The 26,272-nt window shown below is 44.1% G+C and overlaps 1 protein-coding gene across 12 annotated transcripts in view; it reads left to right on the forward strand.

Moving 5' to 3' along the window:
* The window catches only part of RALGPS1 (Ral GEF with PH domain and SH3 binding motif 1), a 269,898-nt gene that overhangs the window by 105,153 nt on the left and 138,473 nt on the right, over nucleotides 1-26,272 (forward strand). For all 12 annotated transcript variants that reach the window (XM_032478473.1, XM_032478471.1, XM_032478472.1 and 9 more), the window contains 3 exons: nucleotides 5,357-5,446; nucleotides 8,168-8,260; nucleotides 22,039-22,165. In XM_032478473.1, coding sequence (XP_032334364.1) covers nucleotides 5,357-5,446; nucleotides 8,168-8,260; nucleotides 22,039-22,165 — 310 coding nt within the window. The remainder of the gene's footprint in view (nucleotides 1-5,356; nucleotides 5,447-8,167; nucleotides 8,261-22,038; nucleotides 22,166-26,272) is intronic.

The raw sequence follows: 26,272 nt of genomic DNA on the forward strand, positions 1-26,272 counted from the left end.
ACAAAACCATAAAATTTTTAAAAGAAAACATAGAAGAAAATCTGCATGACCTCTGGTGATGAGTTATTAGTTATAATGCCAAAAACGCAATCCATGAAAGAAAAAATTGGTGAGTTGGACTTCATTAAAATTAAAATTTTCATTCTGCAAAAGACACTGTGAGAATTAAAAGACAAAGCACAGACTAGGGAAAGTATTTGCAAATCCCATATCTGATAAAAAGACTTGTATCTAAAATATATTCCTAAAACTCAACAACAAGAAAACAGCCCAATTAAAAAACACGCAAGAGATCTGAACAGATATTTCGCCAAAGAAGACGTGCCAAGGACAGATAAATGTGTGAAAAGATGATCAACAGTATTTGCCACTGGGGAAATGCAAAACACCACACACCTATTAGAGTGGCTTAAAAAAACCAAGCCCAAAACAAACAAACAAAATCCCCACCAAACCTGATAATACCAATCGCTGGGAAGTATTTAGAGTAACACAAACTCATTTGTTGCTGGTGGGAATTGGAAATGGTGTGATCCAGGAATTACACTCTTTGATATTTATCCAGTTTATTTGAAAACTTATGTCTACACACACACATACACAAACAGCACACAAACGTTTATAGCAGCTTTGTTTATAACGATCAAATCTGAAAGTATCTAAGATGTCCTTCAGTAGGTGAATGGGTAGACAAACTGGTACACTTGGGCAATGGAATAGTATTCATCCAAAAAGAAAAAAAAGGAATAAGCCATCAAGCCATATAAAGACATGGATGAATCTTAAATATACATTGCTTAGTGAAAGAAGCCAGTCTGAAAAGGCAACATATGTGTGATACCTCCCCGACTTTTTTTTTTTGACATTCTGGAAAATGTCAAAAAAATTCTGGAAAGGGTAAAACTACAGAGGTGGTAAACAGACCAGTGGTTTCCAGAGGTGTGAGAAGGGTAGAGGGTTGAGCAGGTGAAGAACATGGGATTTTTTTAGGGTGGTGAAAGTATTCTGTATGATACTGCAATGTTGGATACATGCCACTGTGCATTTGTGAAAACCCATAGGACTTCACAACACTAAGAGGAAACCTTAGTATATGCAGATTTTAAAAATTCATTGTGGAAATTAAGGGCTCCTAGAATGGAATGCAGAACATAACAAAGGAACCTAACTATATTATAAATGTGTGAAACAACCTAACTGAGGAGGGTGAGGGAAAGATGCTGGCCTTAAGAAACTTGGGAGATGAGGGGGCCTGAAAGACTAAAGACAAAAGGAACTATATAAAAGCACTCTGCGCCCAAGCGGGGTGGGTAGCAAGTCTGGAATCATTATACGTGAACACTGGGACTGAACAATTATGGAAATGGTTGGCAGATGGTGGGACCCAGGTTTCTCCCACCTGTTGGTGTGGGAGGTTTCAGACAAGCAAGGGAGAAGGCTAGAATGATCCATATGGCAATGGATTGGGGTTGGAGACGTTGGTATGAACTTATATTTGGTTTAATATAGGTACAGATGGTTACATGTAGAAATATTTATGGATATGTGTATGTACATGACTTAGTGTACACACACATGAACACACACTTCCTCGCTCTACCGTCTGAGAGGACCTAGAAGCACTGATGCCTCAGTAGCACAAGAACATCTAGCTCCCAGGTCTTGGTTTCTAATACCATTATCTAATAAAAGGAAACAAGGCTCCCTGGAGAAATAACTGGTTTCAAACCGGGCAAGAAATAAACAGGATAAGCCTGTGGCTCCTTTTAGTTCCAGAAGTAAGCAAGTGCTCAAATGAACAAACCAAAACAAAGCTGGGGGGCATGTCGAAGCCAGCTCTCAGTGGCCAAAGCTGGAACAATTTGAGCAGCTAAATAAATAACATAGTATTGGATTATAACCCAAAGTATAAAATAAATATCCATTCTGATATAAATAAATGATGGAATAAATAAACAGGGGGGACTAGGCAAACCTCCTGCGCAGAAGAATTCCAAATCATCTATGTAGATATTTTGTCCTCAGGAAGGTGGAGCACAGCTGCCTGCTTCCTTCCATAGCGACTTCCTTTCGAAGTTTGAGGTGATAGTATTATTTATTATTTATGATAAATATTATTTATGTAGCCAATTCTCTATTGATGGGCTTTTTTTTTTTCTGTTCTTTTGCTGTAAACAGAAACAGTGCTTCGGTGAACCGCTGTGCACATGTCCCTCTACACGTCTGTATTTTCATGAGCTAAATATTCTAGGGAGGATGTAACTTTAATACCTTGAAAGGTATATAATCAAGTGGTTCTTCAATATGCTTCTATGAATTTATACCCCTACAAACAGTATATAAAAGTACCAATTTCTCTACCCACAAGGGTAGAGAAATTCTTTATTAAAGAAAAGGTCTTTAATAAAAAAAGACCTTTTACTAATCAAGAGTTAGAGGACAGGTGTCCCGACAGAAAGATGGATGAAGGACCTGAGCAGGTAATCTAGAAGCCAAATAGTACAAATGGCCTATAAATATTTGAAAACAAAAAAACTGGGAAAAAAAAGTGCAACAAATGTTAACTGGGTAATCATGAAAAAAAAATGCAAAATAGAAAAATGAGACATTATTCTGTCCGTTAGGTTAGTAATAAAAAAAGAGCTGTAACAACTGCTCTTGGCCCATGTGTAGGAACAAGGATCTGCTCAAACTTGTTGATGTTGATGAATAAACAAATAGAACCTTTGGAGGCCAAGGTTTTTAACATATACTTTTGAAAAAAGATACACATACTTTTATTTATGCCACCTTACAGGAATTTATCCTCAGACCTTAATTAAAAGTGTATATGTATAAATATGTTCACTGCAGCATTGTCTGTTACAACAAAATAATTAGAAATAAACTGTCCAAAAATAGGTTACTTAATGATGATACATCCCTAAGATGAAACGCTTGGCAACTGCTGAAAAATACGTTGACATTCTTATATATTTAAACAGGTATTGTGATTGTATGATTAACGTGTACCAATTTAACTGAAAAAGACAAACATATATTCTGTGGCTAGAAGGACATATGTTCTATAAGACATGGCAAACATGTTCCAAGATAAGGACACATCGCACAGTGTTTATCATGGGGGTCTGTCTGTGAGAACAGGGTTGCAAGTGATTTCTGTCTTTTGTGTTTTTCTCTCTTTCCCTTGTTTTCTGCATTAAGCTTCTCTTTAAATTTTGTAGTTAAAAAACAGCTAGAAAATGTTCAAAACTATGCTGATTCTACCTTTGTTGTGTCTTTCTTTTCTACCCCTTCCCTCCTGTCTCCTTCAACATGGCTCTAGCTCAGACCTCCCATCTCTCACTTAAACCATTGCATCAGCTTCCTGTTGGGTGTCCCTACCCTAACAAAAGGGTCTAACCTGTCACTCCTGTGATCAGAAGCCTCCGGAACTCTCCCTGTGTAGCATAGTGTCCTGGGTCCTTCTTGTCCCCCTGTTGCCACAGACCCCCACAGTCTGGCCCTCACTTACCTTCCAGCTTCAGTCTCCCTCCCCATGCCCTCCCCACAGAGCACCTGCAACACCCGTCCCGTTGGCCTACTCAGCTCTCTCTGGTCTCTTTACCTGTTGAAAGTCTACCCATCTTTCAACGCCTGCCTCCTCTAAGAAGCCTCCTTCTGTCATTACCTCCCCCATAGCTCAATTCACTTGGTTTGAACTTCTTTGATGGCCACGATCACCAGCTGCCTTTTAGTATAGTGATTTCTGGAGGATCCTGCCTCCTCCTTTGGTGTCCTTCATATCAGTCAAGGACTTACAGGGTCCGGACTCAGGGTGCCTGGAGCACACAGTAAGGGCTTCATGAAAGTTTTTGTACAGAACTGATGAGAATTGCCTCTGTCCACCATGTGCTGCAGATCGGAGTCCACTCTGCCTTGTTCCATAATTATGTGTTAAATATGTGTGATTTGGGGGCATGTAAGAATCTATTAAATTATACATATAAACTATCACACTTGAAATTTATGTGGCATAAAATTGTGCATGTATTAAAATACAAGGTTTATGGGCATATCATTTACTATTCAGAAAAATCTTTTCTTCCATAACTGGCTAGTAAACAGTTGAGTCTGAATTTAATTTTAGGCAATTCCTTGGAAAAAATGATTCTGTGGAAACCCAGGCATGCCCTGGAGGCAACCACAGATAATTATACAGAAAAAACCACTTTTCTATAGTATTCCTGCTTTGATCCTTCGTTAATCTTTTCTTTCATTGAAAAGTGACAGTATTTCAGTGAAGAGAATACATTTGGTGGCAGCAGTAAACATGCTTTGTTAACTGTGGAATATCTTTAACTATTTTATTCTTTGTAAAATTGGGAGGTTTTAGACGCCTAGCCTTCCTTTTCATTCCACCCCCACCCTCATACTTGGCCCCTCTCCGCTGTTCTTTGCGGCTGTCGTTGCGCTCGTGGGCATCCGTGTTTCACAGAGAGCTGTTAGTATTGTAGTGAAACAAAAACAGGAAAGCCAGCCACTTCCAGTGTTTCTTGGCATGAAGCCCCTTCTGTGTTTCACTGAGGTGTCACACGAGTCAACTAGACACTGGTGGATGACTTTCTTGTTCCCACTTAAGGACTTCGGGCCTGGGGGATATTGATTTTTGTAAAAGATCAAGCATGAATGATGTTCTGAACCGGAAGTACAAGTATACTCTTTTGGCATATCCTGTCTCCAGAAAAACATGCCCTGTAACCTGCAGTCCTTTTGGAACTTTGAAAGACCCTTTTAAAAAAATCATTTAAATGATTGGGCAACCCTCTCCTAGAAAATTAATTTTGTTGCAGTTGTGTGAATATTGGTGAATCCTTCTTGTCTTGGGTCTGTCTGGGGATATGGGTCTCACGGGTGGTACTGCCAGCATGCATATCTCTTTGCCTGGCCATCTGTCCCGCCATCTATCCATCCATCTGTCTATCATCCATCCATCCACCCATTGATCCATCGTCTCCCCACAACTGGGATCCGTCTGAGCAGGAATCCTGTCTGATTCATCTCAAAATTCCCTGCCACACCTTCAGAGAGACCCATATGTCATAGAGGCCCAGTAAGTGCCCTAGATGATGATGGAGGTGCTTACTTCTCTCAGCCCTCAGGACCGTGTGTGTTGGAGAGCTGGTGCTGAGAGTAGGGGGCCCACTTGCAGGGCTGGGTGTCATAAATGGGCCCTCAACCTCACATAACCCTCCAGTGTGCTCTCCCAGTTCCCCAACCTCTTGGAAATCCCTTAGAAGTGGTGGGCAGGGCAGCTTGGGTGGTCCCGCATTTAACAATTTTTCTGGGGTGTGTGTGTCTGTATTTGACTCTACAGGTCAGTTTTTGGGTTGTACGAGAAATTCTAACAGCACAGACTTTAAAAATAAGGGCAGAAATCCTGAGCCATTTTGTGAAAATAGCCAAGGTAAGTGGTTTTATTTATTTTTTTTTCCTTTCCTTTCCTTTCTCTTTTTGTCTCAAAAATCTGTTTCCTCAGTTCTTTGGGAGCTGATTTGCACTGGACCTGCCGGGCAGAGTTCAGACAGGGGACTGTGACCTGATTTCCCCAGACAGAGGCAGCTGTGGACCAGCCTGCTGCCTGCTTGGCCTCCCGGCCCTGGTGCACATGTAGGCACATGCCCTCCACCCCATGATTTTGGCAGCCAATGCTTCTCTTCAGCTGGCCTTTCACAAACTCTCCACGAGGCCCCAGGGGCTACCCTTGGGAGCCGTTTATCCTCCTATTAAGATGTGCTGGCACTGGGGGTTGATGGATTTCAGTTAGCATCAGTGTTTGCGATACCATCACATCCTGCACAGCTCTATCTCCAGTCAGCAGAACTCACCCCGCCCCATCCTGCATTTAAGGCCTGGGCCTGATGACTGGGCTGCCCCCAACTCTCACCTCCTGACCCTAGCCTGATAGGGTCGGTCCACGCCAGTTGTTCGGCACCAGGCTCATGTCTTTACCCCACCTTTCCCCTCCTCTTCCCTCATCTCTACCAGCCCAGGCTGTGATCCCATGGGCCTTCCTGGACCCACTCTCATCACTTACATGGTCCTGCCAGCTCCTCGCAGTATCCTGCTCCCGACCACTGGGCTTGCGACTCAGCAGAGCACTGTTCTGCCTGGTTCATGACCTGCTTCGTGTGTGTGTGTGTGTGTGTGTGTGTGTTGTCTTCCCACTCAAATCCTAGGTCAGCTAAACTTTACTGAGGTCTCTTTTAAGCCAGGTGCCATAGCAGCTGCTTTACAGAAATGATTGTACTCAATGCTCACATTATTGTTACCCCATGTCCAGAGGAGGGAGGGGAGGCTTAGAGAGGTGAGTGTCCCCACCCAGGCGCCACAGTGAGTCAGGTGCAGCACGGCTCTCTGCCTTCAGGGGAGCTGCTCTGCTGCTCCTCGTGCGAGGTGAAGCGCATGGGCACCTTGGTGTCCTTGCATTCTGAGTGCTGGAACCATGCTGGGCTTAGTGACACTTGTCGATGTCGGTGAGTTCATGCCGGGCCAAGAGAGGAAGTGGGATGAAGTTCCGGTCCACCGGGTGCTTTCAGTTTGGAAATTAGTTTTACAGTTCCCACCCAAGGGATCCCAAGTGATTCCTCCTTAATTTCTGCCATCTTCCAGTGGCGGATCATCATGCTGGCACTGTGTCCTGGGTGTGTTCTGTGCAAGCCCCCTCCTTTTTCTGGGCCTTGGTTCCCCATCTATAAAATGAAAGGGGTGGATTGGATAATCTCCCAGAGAATTTTCAGCTCTAAAAGATGTCCTGTGACAGGCATGGCAATTCAGATACAAAGGATGAAATTCAGTTCACTCAGAGGATCTATTCTTTCACACAGGAAACAATTAGGGAATGTTACAAGATGCATGAAATGAAGTATTAACTTCTGTGGTAAAGGACGACATCTCTGCATGGGAACGGAGCTGTGAGGACCAGGCATAAGGGCTTTTCATTCATTTGTTCTTTTTACTAGGCCCTGCTGTGTGCTGTGCTAGGTCCTAGGGATGTGCTGGTAGACACAACTTCATCCCTTCTCTCAGGGAACACACGGTCCAGGGTGAGAGAGGGGCAGGTAACAGCAAATACAGTCCAGTGTGCTAAGGAGATGTGCAGGCAGGTGTGGGGGAGCATGGTCAGGAAAGACATACTAGAGGGAGTGGCCTCTGAGCTTGGAAGTCCCCACGACAAGTGATGGAGGGTGGGGTGGGGTTGGGGACAGTCTTCCTGACAAAGAACAAGTAGCACACATCACACTGAGCGCTCACCCGGGTGCTAGGCACTGGTCTGGGCAGTTTAGGGCACTGTCCCACGTAGCGGAGGTGCCATGAATTCCCTTCCTTGTTTTAAATATGAAGACGTCAAGTCTCAGAATGATTAGGTAACTTGCCATAGGACACAGAAGTACTGGGAACTGGGATTGGGACCCGGCCTCTTGGTTCCATAGTGCCTGCTGGCTCACAGACTTCCCAGGCTCCCGAGAGTAAGAAGTGGGGCCCCGGTCCTGTGAGCAGGTTTCCTTCAGCATAAAACCGAGAACAGAGCAGTCACATTTTTCTGCATTTACTCTCGCCCATGTCTCCTTCTGTTGCCCTCCTTGGGAAGGAGCTTGTCTGAGACGGAATGAAACCCAAATGTTCTCACTAATGTAGGGTCTGGTTCAAAGGAGCGTGGTCTAGTGGCTGGAGCTCCGTCTTCCCAGCTGAGGGGATCATGCAGATTGAGAACATCTTCCCTCCGCCTCCCTCATTCCAGTGTTACAGTAATCTCAGAAGGCCCACGCTGACGCTGTTGGCACAGCCGGGGCCTCAGTTTACAGAAGCCTGCTGGGACAGCTCAGATTCACCTATTAAAAGAGCAGAAAGGATATTATCAGCCCTCACCCCGACCCATGTTTCTGTCCAGCAGCCAGACTAGTCAGCTTAGGAAATTTTGCAAATGTTTCAGATGCAGACTCACCTTTAGACAATTTGAAAGAAAAAGAGCATATGGTTTCTATGAACTTCCTAGAACTATTTTCTACATGAGATATTTTTAAGTTTAATTGAATTTCATAAATATGCCATTTGGTAACACTTGAGCATGTTTGTGTTCTGTTGTTTATAGCAGCAAAATAATCTACCCCATATCTTTTTTTTCCAGAAACTTCTAGAACTCAACAACCTTCATTCTCTCATGTCTGTGGTGTCCGCATTACAAAGTGCACCCATCTTCAGGCTGACAAAAACCTGGGCTGTAAGTTAATCTTCCTAGGTCTATTCCTTTGATTTGATTTCTTTGGTGAAGTTCTTCGTTCCTTAAGCCCCAGAAGGCTTTCTCTGTCCTTGGCCGACGACAGAGGATTACTGTGGGTTAATGAAGTGCTCCCTGGGCATCCTCTCTTCCTCAGTGACCTCATCCCCATTTTGGGACAAGGAAATTGTGAGGCTACCGATGTGGCTAGGGTTGGAAGGCCGCCTAGAGTGGACCTTTCTGGACCTGACAACATCATATGTGATGGCTAGGTCAGTGGCATGACTTCTGCCCTTTGTTCCGAACTGCCCTTGGGAAGTTTTCTTGGGCTAATGGTTTGCAGCTGCCCTGGGTTGCTGGCCATCCAGTTAAGAGTTTCTCTGGAGAAACCTGTGACCCTCATGTAGGGAAAAATGATTTTTTTTTTCCTGAAGGCCATGGATAATTTCAGCTCAGAGGTGGAGCCTGATAGTTATATAATTGAGTCTGTAGGAAAGTTTTTCTGCTGTAAAAATACTTTAAAAATATCTCAGACCTCTTTCTCCTCCTTAGCTTGGCACGGTGCCTGACATGGGGGAAGTAATTGCTATTTCCATAGCTCGTTAGCATTCACCTCCGGCCTGCCTGGTCCAGGGTCTCTCGCAGTCACACAGCCCAAGCCTTTCAAGATCTGTTTATGTCCCACGGAACCGAAGGAAACTATATGGAATTGTCAGCTGTGTTTCTGCAACTCATTTCTGAACTTCTTTCTGCCAGTCTGTGGGGCTGGGCTGTGTTGCAGACTTGGCTGGTTCAGGGGCCTTTAAAATACTTACGGATTGTGTTGTAGGTGATCAGAATTGAGTCTCGTTTCTTTAAATTGCCATTTTCCATAGATCAGGCCCCAGCAAAGTGGAGCAAGAAGTGTTAGTCTGGAGTCAGAAAACCGGGTTTGCATTCAGGCACCATGCAGGGTGATTCTGTCTACGCAGAGAGGTTGGCCTGGATCGGTGGTTCTCCATCGGTGCTTCGTGGAGGTTCCTTGGAGCTGCCTGGGGACCAGCAGGGGCTGAGGGAGAGGAGGGAGGGCGCCGAGCAGACTGCCTGGGCATGGTTTCCACCAGAGCAGCTCTGTTTCTATTGGTTTTACGTCCTGGGCTTCTGGGTGAACTTCAGTTGAGCAATGGCTTTGGAGGTTGAAAGCAGGTTTGGAAGCCACTGGTCTCTGTGGTTGCTGCCAGCCCTGTGATGCCCTGAGTCCATCTGAGCCGTGAGGCTTTTTTCAGAAGTTGCTTGGAGATTCTTTCTCATGTGAGTTTTTCATCATTTAGACACTGCTGTTGCTTCTGGGACTGCCAGGAGCCACGTGTGGACTCGGAAGAACGAATGACGATTCTCAGGGTGCACAGACCTTTCTGTCAGTAACACCAGGACTCTCAGTGACCCATATAAGCTACACAGTGGGTGAGGGCATCAGGGAGCCAGCCCACGGGGCCGGGGTGGCTAAGGGTCCCACACAGGGATGCCACCCACGCAGGGATGGGCAGGGCCCATGCATGAGGCTTTGGCCAGCGTTCCCACAGATGCTGTGCTCTGCCCAAGATGGTGAGGCAATCTTCAGGCCAGGACAGCACCCGGGACTGCTCCATGTGGCTTGACAGAGTACAGCTCCAGGGTGGCTGAGTTGCCCCTGCTATTGATGGGTCCTTGCTGCAATGAAAATAAGTCTCCCACAGCTCCTCGGAGAGCCTGGAATGCAGTATCTACTCAGGACCCATTTCACAGCATGAGCTTCCTCACCTGACTCCCTTCCAGGCCACGCGAGTTGACTCTTCTTCCTTACAGATTTGCCAGGCATGTGCGATTGTCAGTGTTACAGATGAGGAAACAGGGGCACAGAGAGGTGGGATGACTTATGCAGGTATCCCCAGCTAAGAGGCAGAGCTGGAGTCAAACCCAAGCAGCCTGGTTCCAGAGTCCCCTCTCTTAACCACCACACCCCATGCGGCTCAACAAGGACAGTTCCAGCTACCTCTTGTCACTCAAAACAAGAGAGGGGTCCTGTTTATTTTTTGGTCTCCTCTATGCAAAGTGCTCCAGTGGGAATGTTGAAGATGGGATGTCAGTGCTGCCCCAGGCCGGTGAGCCTCTGACCTGGCTGTGGCTGCTGCTGGCCTACTTTGGAGCACATCCTGCTTCTGCTGTTAATTTCTGGTAATGAGATTAGCTGGAGAAATGTTGCCAGAAAAGAACTGTTTACCCTCTCCCCACTTGTCCCTTGATCTGGGAAAGAGAAGTCAGAGGAGGGAACTTAGGGAGGGGGCACATGGCCAGTGAGCCGGAGGGCTGCAGCCAAGCCTTGCAGCTGCCTTTTGGCCACTTTTTCCTTGGTTAGTCCATGGTTTCTGTTGCTCCTCTAGTCCCCCAGGGCTGGCCACTGACTTGGACATCTCAGCTGGTGGGAACCAGGGAGAGGACAAGAAGCTGAGATTATGTGTCACCAAAGGACAGGGGCCTAGGGCAGCCACACATCTGTTCTTTTTCTGAGAAATCTCCCCATTGCCTCCTAAGGGCTGAGAGCCAGGGCTGTTTCCTTGGGTGCAGGGGACCACTTACCAGGGCAGAAGGCGGGGAGATGCAGTGTCTTAGGCGATAAGAATGGCAACTGCCAGCCATTGTGTCAAGGAGAGAGGAGGTGGCACACAATGTGTGATTACAGCGTGTCATCTCCAAGGTCAAGTGTGGGGAGCTGTTTGTTCTGGCAAACCCACCATTCAGTCTCTGTTTCATACCAGACTCTCCCCTTTTGCCCACCTGTTCTGTTAGTCCAAGGACGGTGGTTGGTGCAGAGCATTTGGAAAATGGAGGGGGCCAAACTCACCATCTTTCTCCTTCATCCGAATACCCCCAGTCCAGTGGAATTGATGACTCCAGTGTATTCCTGATACTCTCTCTCCCCGTGTCCTGACAGAGCACACAGGGCATCTGCTCTGTGGTGTTGTTTACAGGTCTGCCTCCACCTTTGACTTCCTTCCTCCATGACGAAGTCTGATTTTTTTCTCTATGTTCCAGGTGCCCAGCTGAGTATATGCTTGTTGTTTGAATCGTATATGTTTGTTGTGCTGAATTGCATCCTTCTTTTGCTGCTAATTTCTGGTAGTGAGATTAGCCATAGAAATGTTGCTGTTTCTCCCCTCCCCGCTTGGCCCTTAATCTGGGACTGGTGAGATCTATGGGCTCACAGAGCACGGAAGAGCAGACACACCAGCCACAGCAACCAAAGGTCAGTGCTTTGTAGTCTTGGTTTTGCCAAGAAGGTTCCAAGAGTTGCAGTGATCTGTGCAAGGTCAGGGGGCTGGTGAATGACAGAGCCAATGTGATGTAGCCTTGTCTTGCTGAACACATAGTCCTTGTTCTTGGCCAGTGCTCTGGATGGCTTGTCTGTGATGGGCCCTGGTGTTGGAATCAGGCTGAGCACAGGACAGGGAAAGACAGGCACACATACTTCTTGGGAAGCGGGGCTGGAGAAGTGAGGCTGGCACAACAGACCCCCTGGAGACAGGGTGTGGCCAGCTCCCTGAGTGCTGTCCCTGGGGTTGCATTGAAACCCTGGATATCAGGGAAACCTGGATGGAAGGGGGTCATATCAGGTGGGAGGAGACCTGTCACTTGGTTTCACCGTGGATGGCCTTCTGTGAGGGCCAGTTGGTGATTAGCTGGCGGGCAGGGCAGCCTGTTGGCCTGTCCATGGCCGGCGCTGAGTACCAGCAGCTGGGTGAGCTGGAACAGGACAGGGGCTGACGTCGAGCCTAGGCCCGCATATAGTAGGCCCTCAATAAATACCGGCTGGATGCACAAACATAGAGGGAATCACTTTCTGCTGGCCTGGAAAAGCACAGACAGGGTCTGATTTATCCCAGCACTGGGGCCACTTTGGAATATTGGCTTCCTCGAAGCTGTGACACCTAAGCAAGAAGCCCTGGCGGCCAGTTCAGATTTCCCAAGCACACGTACCGTGTGGCTCTTATTCATCCTGCAAATCAAATATTTATCAAATGCCTCCTCCATGCCAGGCCCTGAGGCTACAGTCAAGGCCCCTGTCTTCAAAGGGCTTTTATGTTACCCAGGGGAGACAGACACATTATTGAGGGAGAACAAACATGTGCCTCGTCTGACTGGCACAAGATGTGATCGATAACACGTTTGTTAACTGCATGGAGTGATGAACAAAGGGCTGTCAGATGGGAATGAAAGTGATGCCAGAGACCAGGACAGAGGACGTGATGGGGAATGACTGGGCATTCGGGCGGCCTCTCTGAGAAGATGCCCTTTAAATTGAGACCTGAGTGACAAAAAGGAGCCAACCACGCCAAGATGAGGGCACAGCCAGTGCAGAGGCCACAGTGGAAGAGACTTGTAGCCCAATGTGGCTGGAGTGCAGCGGGCCTGGTGGGAGGGGCTGGTGAGGATGCTGTGGTCAGGCAGCGGGGCCCATTGGGAAGGGCTCAGCTGGGAGAGGAGATAGGTTCTAGTTCAAGTATAGTGAAGGGTTTTAAACAGGAGACAGATGTGATCTGGTTTACAGTTGCTTTTTGTTTTTCCAATTACTGTTTCTACTGTGTGAAAAACAAATTGGGTAGGGGTGCCTGGGGGAGCAAGAGTGGAAATGAGGCTGCGTTAGAGGGTTAGGGCAGAATCCAGGAGTGAGTTGATGCTGGCTAGCACTGGAGAGGTGGCAGTGGACATGGAGAGAAAGAGACTGTTAAGGGAGGTGTTGAAGACAGAGTTGGCAGGATTTATGACGGATGGATGTCAGAAATGAAGAAAAGAAAGGAATGAAGGGTGGTTCCTAGGTTTGGGGCCTGAGCAGCTGGGAAGAGGGTGAAACCTTTTCTCTAATCAGAGTGGTCCTAAGAGGTGACTGGCTTAAACAGGAGTGTGACCTGGGGGTATGGAATTCCTGGAGTGTGTGTGAGTCACTCATTAGAGTGTAATCACCGTTGTGTGCTGTGCATCACATGCGCACGCACACACACTCTGCTTGTTCTGTGCACGTTCCTGTCATGATGCACTCTTTTTCACTGAGTTGATCCAGAGAGTTTAACTCATCTGCTGCCGCAAAGTGAAAACTGAAGTACTTGGCAGGGAGGAAATCACAGACGATGGGTCAGGAGGGCCGGTCTGCAGGGTGGTGACCTGGAAGGAGAGCCCTCCTGGGAGCAGGGCTCTCACTCCCACACATCTAGGGGCACAGGGTCATTGAGCTCTGGGGGTTCAGAGAATGGCCACTTTACAAATATCCTGGGAAGACAGGTGTGCGGCGTTCACGAATTTCTCTTTTAGTCTTTAATCCAGGAAGTGCCTCTCCTCTCTGCATCCGATACAGTGCCTAGTGCCCCTCCGAAGGCGGTGACAGGTGTGGGCTGCCTGGCTGAGGTGGGAGGCGAGGGGCAAGGGAAGGCAGAGGAAACTGACATTTGCAGCCTCAGATTACTCACTCCCCAGTCATTCCTTGGGAGCCTGGCCTGCACTGCTTCTCAGAATTACGAATTCTGATGTTTTCACCCTCATCTTCCCTGACTCTGCCACAGCATTGGCCACTGTCACCTCTTCCCTTAATAATCTCTCTTCGCCTGGCTTAGTTCTCTCCCTGCATTCTGGCTCCTCCCTGATTGCTTTTATCTCTCTCACCCACTGAGTGTAAGTGTTCTGCAAGGCGCTGACCCCAGCTCCCAGCTCCCACCTTCCCCAGTCCGTTCCCTGTCCCTGGGGATCTCCCTGGCTTGGAGAGCTTCGTCCATCACCCCTGTGCCCCAGTGGTGGCTACCTCCTCGCTCACGGCCCAGCCTCTCTCTGGAGCCCTAGCTCCGCGTTCCCACGCCTGCTCCACAGAGCCCTCTGCTTGCATGTTCCTTTGACAGCTCCCCATTGGCATTCTGAAATCAGACTTTGGTTTCCAGGAGGTGATGGTGAGTGCCAGGAGACTCTCCCAGCAGACTGTGTTTTGGACTTCGAGGCAGTATGGTAGACTAAGCTGACAGGGAGTAAGCCCCTCCCTCCCGATTTCCTGCTTCAAACACACAAACACAAATAAACCAAATTAAAAACCAAGAAGCAAAGCTGAACCAGAAGCCAAGAAAGAGAAGTCACCATGTGCAAGAAATAAGGAATGCTCTCAGATTCAGCACAGTGAGCAGAGTTCAGAGAAAGCGCTGTGTGGAGACCTTTGCAGCTGGGGGCTGGGGTTCCAATGCCTGCACATGGAGGGGCTGGAATTCAGCTACTGACGGGACTCAGAGAGTCAGCAAGTGTCCCCCCATCAGAAATCTGCCCAGCCTTGGGGAGCCCCAGGGGAACACGAGTGGAAAAAGTCCTGTGAGAATGCCATCCCAGCCTGTACCTCGGTAGCTGTTGGGTCTCAGTGCACATGACCTGAATTAGCATGGGGTCCCCAGGGCAAGAACTGAGGGGTCACTGTCCTGTGGAGATTAAGAGCGTGGACGCTTGAATCAGACTCCCGGGCTCAGCCTTGGCCTTGCCTCTAATGGTAAGGATTATATGAATAAATATATGAAAAAAAATGTCTGGAACCGTGCCTGGCACCCAGTAAGGGCTAGGTAAGTGCTGGCTGCTTCTGCTGTTACTGCTATTACTTTCAACCCTTCTTGGCTGTTCTCAGATGGGCTGGCAGAGGCTGCCATCCCTGAAAGCCAGGTCCTCTTATTTATGACCTGATACCATCATCCTCTTCCAGCTGGCCTCACTTCCGGTCTTACTCTCTTCCTCACACCACCCCGGACCCACTGATACACAGCTTGGGTGTTCTCACTTCCCTGGGTAAAGCCAGTTTTTAGCATTCCCCCTCCCTTTGCTCGATAGAGGGTGTCTGTGCTCACCACTCCTCCAGAGCAGGATGCTCTGATGTAACTATTTTGATGCCCCCCTTTTTAATCCATCTTTTTAAAATTCATTATACTACTTCTAGTTTTATAATAACAAATATTGTGTCAGTCAGTTTTTCACCATCATTTGGATTTTTAACCCTGGACTTCTGCGATCCCTTTGAGTTAGGGAAGATACTGAGCTTGGATGAGAGAGAGGACTGGTGTATCTCAATGAGTGTTTTGGGGGGAGACTTGCATTTGGGAATGTGGCACTTGATGAAGACTCCTGGGTAGGGAGATTCTTGCAAAGTACGGAGGACACTGTGGAGGCATTTTGGCAATGACAGCAAATATCAGAGTTTCATACCTACTTCACACCTACTTCCTGATCCTAAAAAACAAACCATAAACCTTTCAGCTGTGGCCAGTGGTGCATCTGCTGCCACCAGCAACATAGCAACCCAGAGCCCCAAGTCACGTGCAGAAGAGACGCAAGAGTTGGCCAGAGGAATTTCCTGTTCAAACACGGCCATAATCAACTCATTCTTTCCCCTTGGTTAGTATCCACTGTTCATGCTTAGCTGCTTATGATTGGCACCCTGTCGGCAAGTTGAGTTGGAGTATCCGGAAAAGTAGAATAAGCAGTCAAATTGGTCATCACACGTCCACAGGATCCAAAACGGCCAAGTTGAAAGCATACTTTGCCAAATGGCGAGCTTCCATCTCTCTCTTACCTTCCCAGTCTCGTCCAGGGCAACACTTGCCTACATTTCTGCCGAACTGCTGCTTCCTTGAGCATCCCTGTGTGTTCCTACCTCCAGGCCACTGCTCCTGCATTCTTTGACCTCCGACACCTCTCCAGCCCTGACTCTGCTGGTTGAAATCCTTCACAGCTCATTTCCAGTACCACCTCTTCCTGGTTCCTCCTTCCCATAATGGAGTGTGTTCTCTCCATCTAGAGCCCTCTCAGAATGTTTCTGATTCTTCCTTGTCTTAGCCAGAGTTTTTCAAGGCTCAAGTCAAACAAATGGGGGTACATATTTGGCGTCTGACTTCTCACCCACACAGATGAACTCTGGACCCAGAATGGGCCCTTGGCAAACTTCCATTCAAGGACCAGTCTCATCCTCTTGGCTCTACTCTTGGGGCTTTGTGGTGGTGTCTCCTGGGGTTGTCATGAGTGGAATTAGAAAAAAATTTAGCAAAATTATTGGAAACACATGATTAGAATTGACCTACAGAATCATATGTTGTGTGTATCTATGCATTGTGAATATATGTATGTGTATATGCATATGTGCATGTAAATTGTTAAAGAATAAATTTTTAAAGGTAAAATCATGACTCATACAAGTATAAAATGAATACTTGTCAGAGGTTTTATTTAACTCATTAATGAGCGAGAGAATCAGTAAGATATTACAACTGTATCATAAGAGAACTGGGAACATTACACTTTTATAGTCAGGTGAAGAATTCTGAAATAGTCTTTTAAATGGATATAAAATTAGTCAGTATTCCCACGGTGATAATCAGTGGGATTCCATGAAGCATAATTTGCCTTTTTATGGACTGGAATTTTTTGCATTACTGCATTTTCTATAGGTTAACATCTATTGTACAGAGTTTAAAATAGCCTTAGTCAAAGACTAATATGGACACTTACTAAATTTCAAAGTCACAATTTCCCCTTATGTTACTTGTAACAGTCTCTATGGCATCTAATATTTTACGTTAGATATATGCCTTTGTGGCTTAGTTCTCAGAAACCAATAGTTTATATCTAAAGAGGTAAAAATTACTTTTTTTAAAGAACCCTAGTTTCATTCCTTGGTCATTCCATACTCAGTCTGTTGAATCCACTGGTCCATAGATTATCCCCAGCACTAAAAATTCTTTTCATACCAACGGTAGACACTGGAATTGAAACAGAATTTTGAGTCAGTTTTAACATATTTGGAGAAACAGGCTCTTTGTTGAAAAGCATTTCCACGTTTCAAGAAATGTTATTCTCTTAAGGCAAGGGAACAAGTTACCAAACTCCTCATAAAGAGGATTTGGAGGGCCTTTTTTTTTTCTTCCATGAAGACAGCTTCCAGATTTGAACTATTTACCAGAAGAGGGGATTTTTTCATCGTTAATCAAACACAAGTACCACTTACAGGCTCTTGGAGCACGATAAGGGAAATCTCCAAAAGCAGCCTGCTCCTTCCGGTATTTGACCAAGATCTGTGATCGTCCTGGCTTTTGATCCTGTGGCTTATGAATCCCATTTCTCCCTTACAGCTGATACCTGCCACCATGAAAGTGACTTAAAATCATTATGCAGGGACTTGATTTTTACCTTATAGTTTTTTGTTCACTTTGCATTTGTGGTTATGCCCCTTGTTCAATCCTAGTTTTGTGTATTTCTGCATTTTTGCCTTATTTGTAGAAGTTTTACCTGTTTTATTGCTATTTTATAAAATTTAGTTCGTGAGTTTAGTTATCATGTCTATAGGTTTGGTGTTTTATCTTGTCTTTTTAAACATATCAGTTCCTAATTTTATCTATTAATCAATTTCTCCTACTTTCCCGCCCCCTGTTTTCCAAGCTTCTTGAGTTGAATTTTAGTTCATTTATATTCTTACTTGTTTAATTTTATAAGAGTTAAAAACCATGCATTTTCCTCTCAGAACAGTTTTGGCCTCATCACATAGTTTAATATGCAGTGTTCTGTATGTTCTATATATTTGTAGGTTGCAAATAGTCCATAACCTTGCTCTCATTTCTTCTTTTACCCAAGAATTATTGGAGTGTTCAAAATTTTCCAAGGAATTGAATCTTTAAGTTATCATTGTTAGTTTTCTCATTCTTTTATTCACCAAATCTTTAGGCAGTGTTTTCTTTGTCTTAGGAACCATGACAGACGCAGGGAACAGTGGAGTGAAAACAACCGACATGGTTGCTTCCTTCATGGGATCTGTCATTTGCTGAGTGAAACACAGATGTAATTACACAATTAATCACAATCATAATAAATATTATGGAAGAAAATCTCAGCATATCCCAAGATTTCTAAACTTTATTAGAGGTGAACTTGCCTGCTATATTTAGTGAGCTTTTCCTTACCTCTTTCCCTGAACATGAATGTTTTTAGTATCTGACTCAGGTAGGCAAATAATTTGTTTTCTAGTGTGTAATTCTGATGATTTCTTCCTGAGGCTCCCCATAAACTCTAAAATCTAAAGGAACCTCACTCAGTTCATAGGAGGTTTTCAATTTATGATTCTACTTGTAATAAAAGTTTAAAACATGTGGAAGTAAATCCTCTTATTTCTGAATAAACAGATCCTATGTTTAAAAAATTATATCTGGAAAGATTTTTTTTTCAGCATAATGCGTGCACAGTAATTTAAAATAATTACTAAATACTGAAAGGCTTAGTGAAGCAACAAATACACATTGCCCCATTTCTTTGTACCCTACTCATTCCCCAGAGGCAAATGCTTAGCATTATGTAGCAGTTTCTTCAGGTAGTTTCTGCTGCATTTCCACCGAGGTGTTTTTGTTGTAATTATTTGATCCATTCACTTTAGACAGTATGTGGCGACTTCTTTGTATGATAGATGTTGGTTTGGTTTTCCTGAACTGCTTCCCCTCATTCTGTAAAGAAACTCATATTATTATAGTTAAGTCACTTTTATTAAATGAGTCTTCATGTTTTATTTATTAGGAATGTGTAAATATAGTTCTCTGTATAGTCAAGTGGTTAACTATAAATAATATGTCGTTTCTAAAATACTCTTTTATTTCCCTGGAGTTTGTAATTCCCTTTTAAGAAGAAAAGTCTTACACTAGCTACCTCTTATCTACCAGATGTTTTCTGTGTATATGTAACATATACATATATAATATATATAATATTATATAATATCTTACCAGATTTTTATGTATTATATATAATCTTAAAATTATTTTATTTAATTGATTTTATTTTTTATTATATATAACAAATATATCCATGCCCCCCAACAAATGTTTTGTCCTGTCAGATTGTCTATTGAGCCTTCTCTTTCTCTAGATGCATCTCTTCTGGAGTTGATACAATGTAGACCAAGTTGTTCTTAAGGCTTGCTGTCCATCTGTCATCCCAGAACGTCCCTTTGCTACTGCTGGATTGGACCCACTGTTTCCTATATCCCATATCTTCATGTACTTGCTTTATTCTTTCATTTTGCTAAGGGGAAGTTCTCAAGTAGTATTCAAATACTTGCATTGGGAGATAGATATTCTGAGCTCCTCATGTCTTCCAGCATCCTGTGTATTACGAGAAATCTGATGCTGTCTTGAATCTCATTTGTGGGCTCAGAAAGGGGCAGATGAGTGAGGGTAGCCAGATCCAGCCCTTCTGACTGTGTGTGTCAGTGTGTGTAGTGGGTGGAGGGTGAGTAGGTGTGTATATAGAGGCAAGCTAAACAGAGGGAGATGTGGCCTGGAGGAGCTTGGTTTTAAATTTAGGAAGCATGCAAATGTGATTGCCTTTGGTTGTCCCACCCCACTGAAGAATCCCAGTTGTGGGTTTGAGGTCAAGCTGCAGGGTGATTTTCGGGGACATCTTCCGGGGCTCAAACTTCATGTTGCCCTGGTCATGTCCATGGGAGGACACAGATGACATGCTTATCACCTCTGTGGTGCCTCATGCATGGAGGCATTTGACAGGCTAGGCAGAGAGGCTGGACATGCCAGGAGACATGGGCAGTTCCTCAGCTGGGTCTGGAGACCCAGTGGGGTGAGAGGTGAGCACTGGGTGCCAGATTGGCTCAGCTGCAGTGTGTGTCAGGATAACACAAGAATTTGTTTGACTGCTGAATGAACTTGGGTCACTGCCAGAGAATTCAGTGGGGTTCTAGGTTTCATTAATAAAGAGATGACCTCCCAGCCAATTGGGTGAGGGTCCTGCTCAACTTTACAGTGGGGCAGTTCACAAGTCGAGTATCTGGTTCTGATCTGGGTATATATTGTTCATTTAGTGAATTTCTCATTCTTAAATGTTCATTTCAAATTCCTCTCTCTATCTAGCTTTCCTTGACGCTTCCCTTACCGATAATTTACTTACTGTTTGTCTGGGTTCTTAGTCTCTATTTACTTACCATGTTGCTAGAATATACATCTCTCTCCTCTATCAAATCAAGTTCCCCAGGGATAACTTAATCCTTGTGATTAGAAACTTGAAATAAAGACAATAGTCCTGGCTCCATCTTTGTCCCTGGGCTTTGTAAAGATCAGAAGAGTTGTGTGTTATGGTGCTTTACAAACAGCAAGTGGGAGCTGGCATTATTTCCTGTCCATTTGTTAATATGATGAATAACAGCCTTAAATTAGCAAGCCAGTTAAGCAGCTGTCATTCCTAGCATCTGTGTAGTGTCTCCACCCTGATGTATCCTGAATTTCTCAATGGAAAAAAAAAAGCTTGCTATTTATTCCTCAGCTTTTTCAGCACTAGGACCTTCCTTTCAGCTTTTTCTTTTGCCTCTGCTCTCTGAAGTCCTTAAGCTGTCACTGCTCAGCTGGGCTGTTGCACAGCTGCATCCTCTGTGACTCCAGAGGCTGAGGATCAAGAAATTGGCCAAGGCAGCCTGGGTTCCCTGATGCACCAGACGTGGCATCAGTCTGGGATTTGCAGACCTGGGTCCCTGGAACCCAGAGGGGCTACTTGTACAAAAGGTCCACTTACTTGGAGCTGGTCAGTCACTGTTGTACCTCTCTGCTGTATGATGGAGCTGTTGACCACTGGCCTATGTCAATCTGATGGATGTGGCAGGTCTCCTGGTCCCAATCCTTGCACAGACCACCACACTTGACCAAGGATACTCCCGGCCTAGGGTCCCTCTGCATTTATACTTCTGGGCTCAGCCATGGATCTCAAATCCCAGAGGCACTGGCCCTGGAAGCTGAACCTGGGGGAGTTGCCAATATCAGCCACATGCTGTGCCAAGGCCAGCACTCTTTGACTGAACCTTCCCCAGACCCTCTTTTCAAGCCTGCTCTCCTAGCCTAGCCTCCTTTCCTCAAAGCCATTTTATTCAAGGAGACTTATTGCCATTTCCTGACACTTGGCCTTGACTTGGGACATGTAAGGTGCCCACAGCATGAGTCCTTAGCATCCAGTCTGGAGAACCAGGATTCAGTTTCTATTCCTTCCTTCCACGAAGCCTCCTTACAAACATTGAGACGTCCCTTCCCTGGTGACCAGCTTTACATACCAGTAATCTCAGTCATAAAGGATCTCTGGGCTGTGGGTGCCTGCTCATCCTGTACTTGCGTAACTAAATTACCCCTTAGACGACAGTATATGGAAAAGAACTTGGCTTATTTTGACTAAAACACTGTACACACCCAGTATAAATATGACCCAGCCATGGACCATGGGGAATCTGGAGGAGATAGCCCAGGGTGGAGCGATGGCCAACGTACACAGGTGAACCGTGTGGAATTTCCTGGGGCCTTCAGCAAGGGCAGAGATGTTGAGGAAAGAGACCTGATGTGGCTGTGAAAAAGCTCTAGGCAACCTTGAGCGATGTGTTTTTCTCTCTGAGCTCCTTGCTGCCGTAGGGTCTGTGCGCCTGTGGAGGCGGGTGCTCTGTGGAGGACTCTGGCTTCATTTAGAACAGTGGACTGGGACCTTTGGAGAGTGTCTTCCAAGTGTGAGAGTCTATGAAAAGTGACAAAGTTGAGGCGATGAAAACCTTTCCATCTCTATGTGAAACAGCCTCTTAAAATTCTTAGCTGTGCTCAGGATTCTGCACACTGAAGACGTCCCGTTGAGGATGTCTTAGTTTCCTTTTAGTCTTCGCCCACAGTTATCCTTTCTCTTTAGCTCATTCTGGTTTATTTCTCTTCTCTCTCATACACTGTATTTTTTTTTTCTCACTCTAGCTTTTGAATCGAAAAGACAAGACCACCTTTGAGAAACTGGACTACCTGATGTCTAAAGAAGATAATTACAAGCGGACTCGGGAATATATCCGAAGCCTGAAGATGGTTCCCAGCATTCCTTATCTAGGTAGGAGTCTGATTTGGCTTATTAGTTTTTAAAGAAACCTGCTAAGTAACAGATAAGATTTTTTTACGGTTTCTACTTGAGAGGTTTCCAGGAAGCAGCATGGGCCATGAATGAAAGGGTAATTGGCTGGCTGCTTGGGTTGAAGTAGACTTTTGATGCCTCCTGAGGATGGGAACCTTGATGAGGGCCTTGAAACAAGGGCATTCTGCTGCTTATACAAATGACCTATGAATCCCAAGCCTCCCCGCCTGTGGCTTAGAAGGGTCACGTGACTCTTACCGGTTTATCCACATCCTCCCGAACTGGGCAAGTGAGGCCCAAACCCCTCTATTCTGGTTCTCTGGGTGTTATTAATATGTTACAAAAGATTTGTACCAACAAAATTATTATAATGATTATTGATTTTACTGCTTAGAAAATAATGCATGTTCATCATAAGGAATTAGGAAGAGAAGAAAATTAATATCATTTGTTATCCCACAAAGAGATAATCACATTTCCCTTCATACCTTTTCCTTGGTTGAGGTGCATATAAAATCTGTATGTTTGCTCTATTGTGAACATTTAATGGTATTACCTGCATCTCTGTACTATGCCTCAGTCCCATCAGAAGGATCTGTCCAACTGGAATCTGCTCTCTAATATTGACATTTATAAGTTGTTCCTACATTTTTGCTGTTAAAATTTTGCAGTGGACATCCCTTCTACAGAAACTTCCTACATATAGTTATGATTATTGCCTTGCAATGAATTCTTAGAAGTGTGATCATTGGGTCAAAACTTGTGCAAAATTGAATGCCTTTTCATGTGTATTTTCAAAACACTCTCCATAGAGGTTGTAATAGCTTGTATTTTCATTGGAAGGGGACAAAATTGCCTGTTTCCCCATGTGCACAAATACTGTGTATTTTCATATGCTTTTTTTTCTTTTCCTTTCTTTTTTTTTTTTTTCTTTGTCAATTTGACAGGTGAAAAGTACTTCTTGTGGTTTGGTTTCACAGTTACGTTAATTTTATTAAAATTGTCTATCTTCTTATGTTATAAAGTAGTATTAATAATGAGAGAAATTTTATGGATGTGACCCCTAATATTTTCAGAGGTTTAGTGCAAATTTTTTTGAGATACATTTTTGACAACTTTTAGATGTCTTCCATGAGTTTTATTTAGATTTTCTAGTTCTTTTAAAGCTAATTTGGAAAATTTGATCTTCGTAAAAGATTGTCCATTTGATCCAAGTTTTCAGAATTATTAGCATAAAGTTTTTTCCTTTAATTTTTTTTTTTTGACTGCAAGGTTTCACATAATTTCTTACAAATTTCAACCTCCTGTGTATGTGTGGTTATATATGCCTTGCATTCCTAATAGTTTGCACTTTTGTTTTCTCTTTCTTTTTATAATTTGCTTTGCCAGAGGTATGTCTGTTGGTATTTCCAAAGAATTGGACTTTGTGTTTGTTTATTAGTCAGATTGTCTTTCTGCTTGTGCCGTACTTCATCAGTCTGGGATGTGCTCTTTCTCTTCGCGTTTTTAAATCTCTGAAACTGGGATACATCTTTCAACTGATGGTAACAAAGCATTGTGGCATTGCTTAATTGGCAGCAGTTTTTCTTAGTGATACATAAAATAAAGGCGCATCCTAAATTGCTAATAGGAGACATCCTAAATTTGATGAAATATGGAGTTTACGCTTTTGTCTTTTATAATTCATTTCTCCTTCTTTCCTTAAGTTATTGTAGACAAATGATTGGCTTATTTGTATATATACTATGATTTCCACTTTAATTGGAAAACAGTGAAGGGTATACATTGTCCTTTAACTGCTGCTTTTGTTATTGTATCCTACATGTTTTAATGTGTAGTGTACTCAGTGATAGTCTTTGAATGTTCTGTAATTATAGTTTCAATTTTTCTTTTATCCAAGTATTATTTAACATAGTGGTTTTTTAATTTTAATTTAGGGCTTGAGGGTTTTTTGTTTGTTTTTCAAATGGCCTTATTGAGATATAATTCATGTATCATCCATTTAAAGTGTACATTCAGTGGGTTTTAGTATATTCAGAGTCATGCAACCATCAGCACAGTCAATTTTAGAACATTTTTATCACCTCAAGGAGGAACCCCACACGTGTGAGTAGCCATCTCCCTCCCACGCCCTCACCCTCAGCCCTAGACAACTACTAATCTACTTTCTGTCTTCATGGATTTGCTTATTCCAAACATTTCATATAAATTGAATCGTACAATGTGGTCTTTTATGGCTGGCCTCTTTCCCTTAGCATCATGTTTTCAAGGTTCATTCATGTTACAACACGATCAATATTTCATTCCTTCTTATTCCCAAGTAATATTCCATTGATTGGATGCACCACATTTTATGTATCCATTCTTCATTTGATGAACATGTGAGTTGTTTCACTTTTTGCTTATTATGCATAACATCACTATGAAGGGCTTTGGTTTTTTAAGTCTTCTCTGTAATTTTTTTTAAACACTGATTTAGAATATATGACACGTATGCTTCCTAGGTTTTTAAAAAATGGTATTTGTCTTGTGGTTTAATGCAAGATCAGTTTGTGTAAATGTTTCATGAATGCTGGAAAAGAAGATGTAATCTCTCAAGTTACTCTTATAATTACATTGTAACATTCAAATTATTCATTTTCAACAACCTGGTCTATCAAGGACAGAAATATATGTTAGAGTCCCCTTTCATTTCCGATAGTTCCTGCCTTACATTATTTAGTATATGGTTGGTCCTCCATACCCCTGGGTTCTGCATTTGTGGATTCAGCCAACCCCAGACCAAAAATACTCAGGGAGAAAAAATCCACAAAGTTCCAAAAAGCAAACCTTGAATTTTGCCAGGTGCTGGCAACTATTTACATGGTATTTACATAGTATTTACAACTATTTACATAGCATTTATGTCATGTTAGTATTATAAATAACTTAGAGATGATTTAAAGTATAGGGCAGGATGTGCTAGGTTATATGCAAATATTGTGCCATTTTGTATAAGGGACTTGAGCATCCCTGGATTTTGGTATCCATAGTGATCCTGGACCCAGTCAATCCCCTGTGGGTACCAAGAGATGATGACAGTATAGAAGTTTGTAACAGCTGTAGATTCATCATGAAGTGTGTCCCATACAAAATGATCTTGATTCCATTTATTATTTGTTTGTACTTCTTTGTCTGATATTAATTCTGTCAAATCTGATTTATTTTTCCTTTGCATTCATTTTATAAACCTTTGACTATATTTTGGGTTTTAATATTTTAAGTTGTTTAGTTTTAGATGTAATCCTTGAAAACTGCAGAGTTAAGCCCAGAGACCTGGCCTTTCAGTAGGGCAGTAAATGTCTTTCCCATTTGTTTAGACATAAGCCATGTTATTGGCTTGATTATCATTCTTTTTTAATGCTTTCTTATCCTTTCCTTGTTCTCTTCTTATGTCTTGCTGTAAACTAACTGCAGTGTGCTCTGCTTGGTAAGGGGAAAGCCCCATCTCAGATCAGCAGATGGAGGGCATGTTGTAGGCACAGCTCCCAAGCCCATTCCCACGTTGCCTGAGGCTAATCAATTAAAGGATGGGTTGGTGGCATTAGGGTGAGGGCAGCTAGTGCAGCCCACTGGTTCAACGAGCAGAGGTGCTCTGGGATCTTAAGGATGGGCTCTTCTCTCCTTATAAAAGGATCGTGAGAGCCGCTGTGATTGTCTGCTTTCTCTGTGCCCAGCACTTTGCTAGTAGGCATTTTAATGCATCATCTCAATGAATGCTCACAATGGCCCACTGAATACGCAGGCGCTGAGAGGTTGCCTAGGGTCACATAACTGGAGAGTGGCAGAGCCAGGTCTTGGCCCAGATGGTCTGGCTATAAGCCCCAAACTCTGGACACTGCCCTCTCCTGACCCCCCACCTCCACTGCTCAGGTTATTATGTTCCTACTCCTCCCTTTCAGTTGCCACCTGTACATCCTCTGCCATTTATGACTTGTGAGTGGCCTCCATCGGGCACTGCATGAAGTGAGATGAATTGTCTTGGCTCTTTCTTGTGACACTCTGTTCTTGGACCACAAACTCTTGGGCTTCCGCGGGATTGGTTAG

The sequence above is a fragment of the Camelus ferus genome, chromosome 4 (assembly GCF_009834535.1).
Source record: "Camelus ferus isolate YT-003-E chromosome 4, BCGSAC_Cfer_1.0, whole genome shotgun sequence".
Lineage (NCBI taxonomy): Eukaryota > Metazoa > Chordata > Mammalia > Artiodactyla > Camelidae > Camelus > Camelus ferus.